Raw genomic sequence first — 1,977 nt, 5'->3', positions numbered from 1 at the left:
GGACTGGTACAAGCGTAATTTTGCCATCACCTTCTTCATGGGAAAAGTGGCCCTGGAGAGGATTTGGAACAAGCTGAGACCGAAACAAAAGAAGACCAGCAGTTAGGAGCCCACCCTCACCCATCCAGCCGGTTCCTCGTCTGAGGTTCCTCGAGAAGCAGCTGCCTCTGGGACTCGTTTCACAAGGGTGCTGAAGCCTGTGGGTGCAGGGCAGGCTGGAGAACACGGGTTCTGGTACGGACGCCGAGGCCCACGTGACTCTGTCCTGACTGCGAATTCCGCGCTGGCTCTTGGCCATTGATGTGATAGCAAATAAAACGCAAGCACTGTCTTCTGAGTTTTTGAATCACACCAGTTTGAAAGAGAGGGCTTCCCAGGTGGCTCAGTAGTAAAGGGACCCACCTCTAATGCAGGAGGTGCACGCTTGATCCCTGGGTTGGGAGGCTTTCCTGGCGAAGGACATGGCAACCTGTTCTAGTATTTTTGCCTGGAGAATCCCATGGACAGAAGAGCCCCCGGGCTATAGTCCATGGGGTCACAAAGAGTCAGACACGACTGAGCGCACACGCACAATTTGGAAGAGAGCGATATAAAAATATTATAAACTTTCACTGAAACGTCCGACTCTACTGACTCTAATGATCTGGAAGCTGGCTGCGGTGTCACCATGGCCTCCCCCTACCAGTGGGCCCTGGCGATTGGCCATCCCGGGTCCAAGCCCTGAAGACACGCAGCTGTCCAGGGAGTTGCACAGACCCCAGGGGCCCAAAGGGTTGCCTCGGAGTTTTTTCCATTTACCCCGGTGAGGCAGAGCCTGTTCCCCAAGTTTTCCAGAGCAGATTGCTATGGGTCATGTCCCTCTCTTTCAATCCTTGTGAAAGCAATATTGTTTGAAGTAGGGTTATGTGGTTATAAAATGATGAGGCTCCCTCTGTGCTGAGTCCTGGAGCCGTGGTGGTGGGCGGGGAGACTGTCCTCAAGGACAGACAAGACATCTGGATTTTACCAAAAGGCAGAGGTTTTTGTTCCAAAATGAGGTGTGACAGTGGTTGACAGGCTAGTTTTCTTCTGTAGCTTACTAACTGCCACCCAAGATGATCTCCGAGGAGAAATTCTGGAGACCAGGGGAAGCACCCCCACCCCCACTCCAGGCTGCTAAGGGCCCTGCGGGTGGACGTGGGAATGCCGAGGTGCCGGGCAAGGCTGCGCAGTCCGTCAGCTCCGTGGGCTCTTAACCCAGTGTCCACAGAGGCCCCCGCGGAGTGGAGCGCGTGCACCAAGCAGCCTGAAACACCAGGCCTCCCAGGAGTAACCCCGTCGCACTCACCACGCCACCGCGCAGCACAGCCCGTTGCCAGCCCGGTGACACCCACCGGTGTGCAGAGAGACAGCAGCAGGGTTGGGGGCCAGGCAGGGCCCTGGTTCCACGTGAGCGAGCCTGGAGGCGTGAACTGTTCTTCGGCTTTTTTTTTTTTTTCATTCTCTGGCTTTTAATTCTTGCTCCCATCCAGTCAGACTCACTGACTGGCTTTCAGGTTATTTAAGTCTTAAATCGGAAAGATTGAAGACAGAAGGAGAAGAGGGCGATTGAAGACAGAAGGAGAAGAGGGCAACAGAGGATGAGATGGTTGGATGGCATCACCGATTCAACGGACAGGAACTTGGGCAAACTCTAGGGGATGGTGAGGGACAGGAAGCCTGGCGTGCTGCACTCCATGAGGTTGAAAGAGTCAGACACGATTTGCCAACTGAACATCATCTCCCAGCAACTTCCAGTGGTATGGTTTCTAATTCCTTTGGCTCGACAATTTTTAGAGATTTTTGAGGGTGTCTTTTCACAGTAACCAGTTGCTGCTGCTGCTGCTGCTAAGTCACTTCAGTCATGTCCAACTCTGTGCGACCCCAGAGACGGCAGCCCACCAGGCTCCCCCGTCCCTGGGATTCTCCAGGCAAGAACACTGGAGTGGGTTGCCATTT

At 54.1% G+C, this 1,977-nt stretch overlaps 1 protein-coding gene across 1 annotated transcript in view; it reads left to right on the top strand.

Annotated features, from left to right (window-relative positions):
• Positions 1 to 331, top strand: part of APOPT1 (apoptogenic 1, mitochondrial) — a 10,742-nt gene extending 10,411 nt beyond the window's left edge. Inside the window, exon 4 of the mRNA XM_010851317.1 lies at positions 1 to 331. Coding sequence (XP_010849619.1) covers positions 1 to 106 — 106 coding nt within the window. The 3' untranslated portion in view covers positions 107 to 331.
• Positions 332 to 1,977: the final 1,646 nt, after the last annotated feature.

The sequence above is a fragment of the Bison bison genome, unplaced genomic scaffold (assembly GCF_000754665.1).
Source record: "Bison bison bison isolate TAMUID 2011002044 unplaced genomic scaffold, Bison_UMD1.0 scf7180017864302, whole genome shotgun sequence".
Lineage (NCBI taxonomy): Eukaryota > Metazoa > Chordata > Mammalia > Artiodactyla > Bovidae > Bison > Bison bison.
Note: the sequence above shows the minus strand (reverse complement) of the source record. Positions and strands in the feature narration are given on the sequence as shown.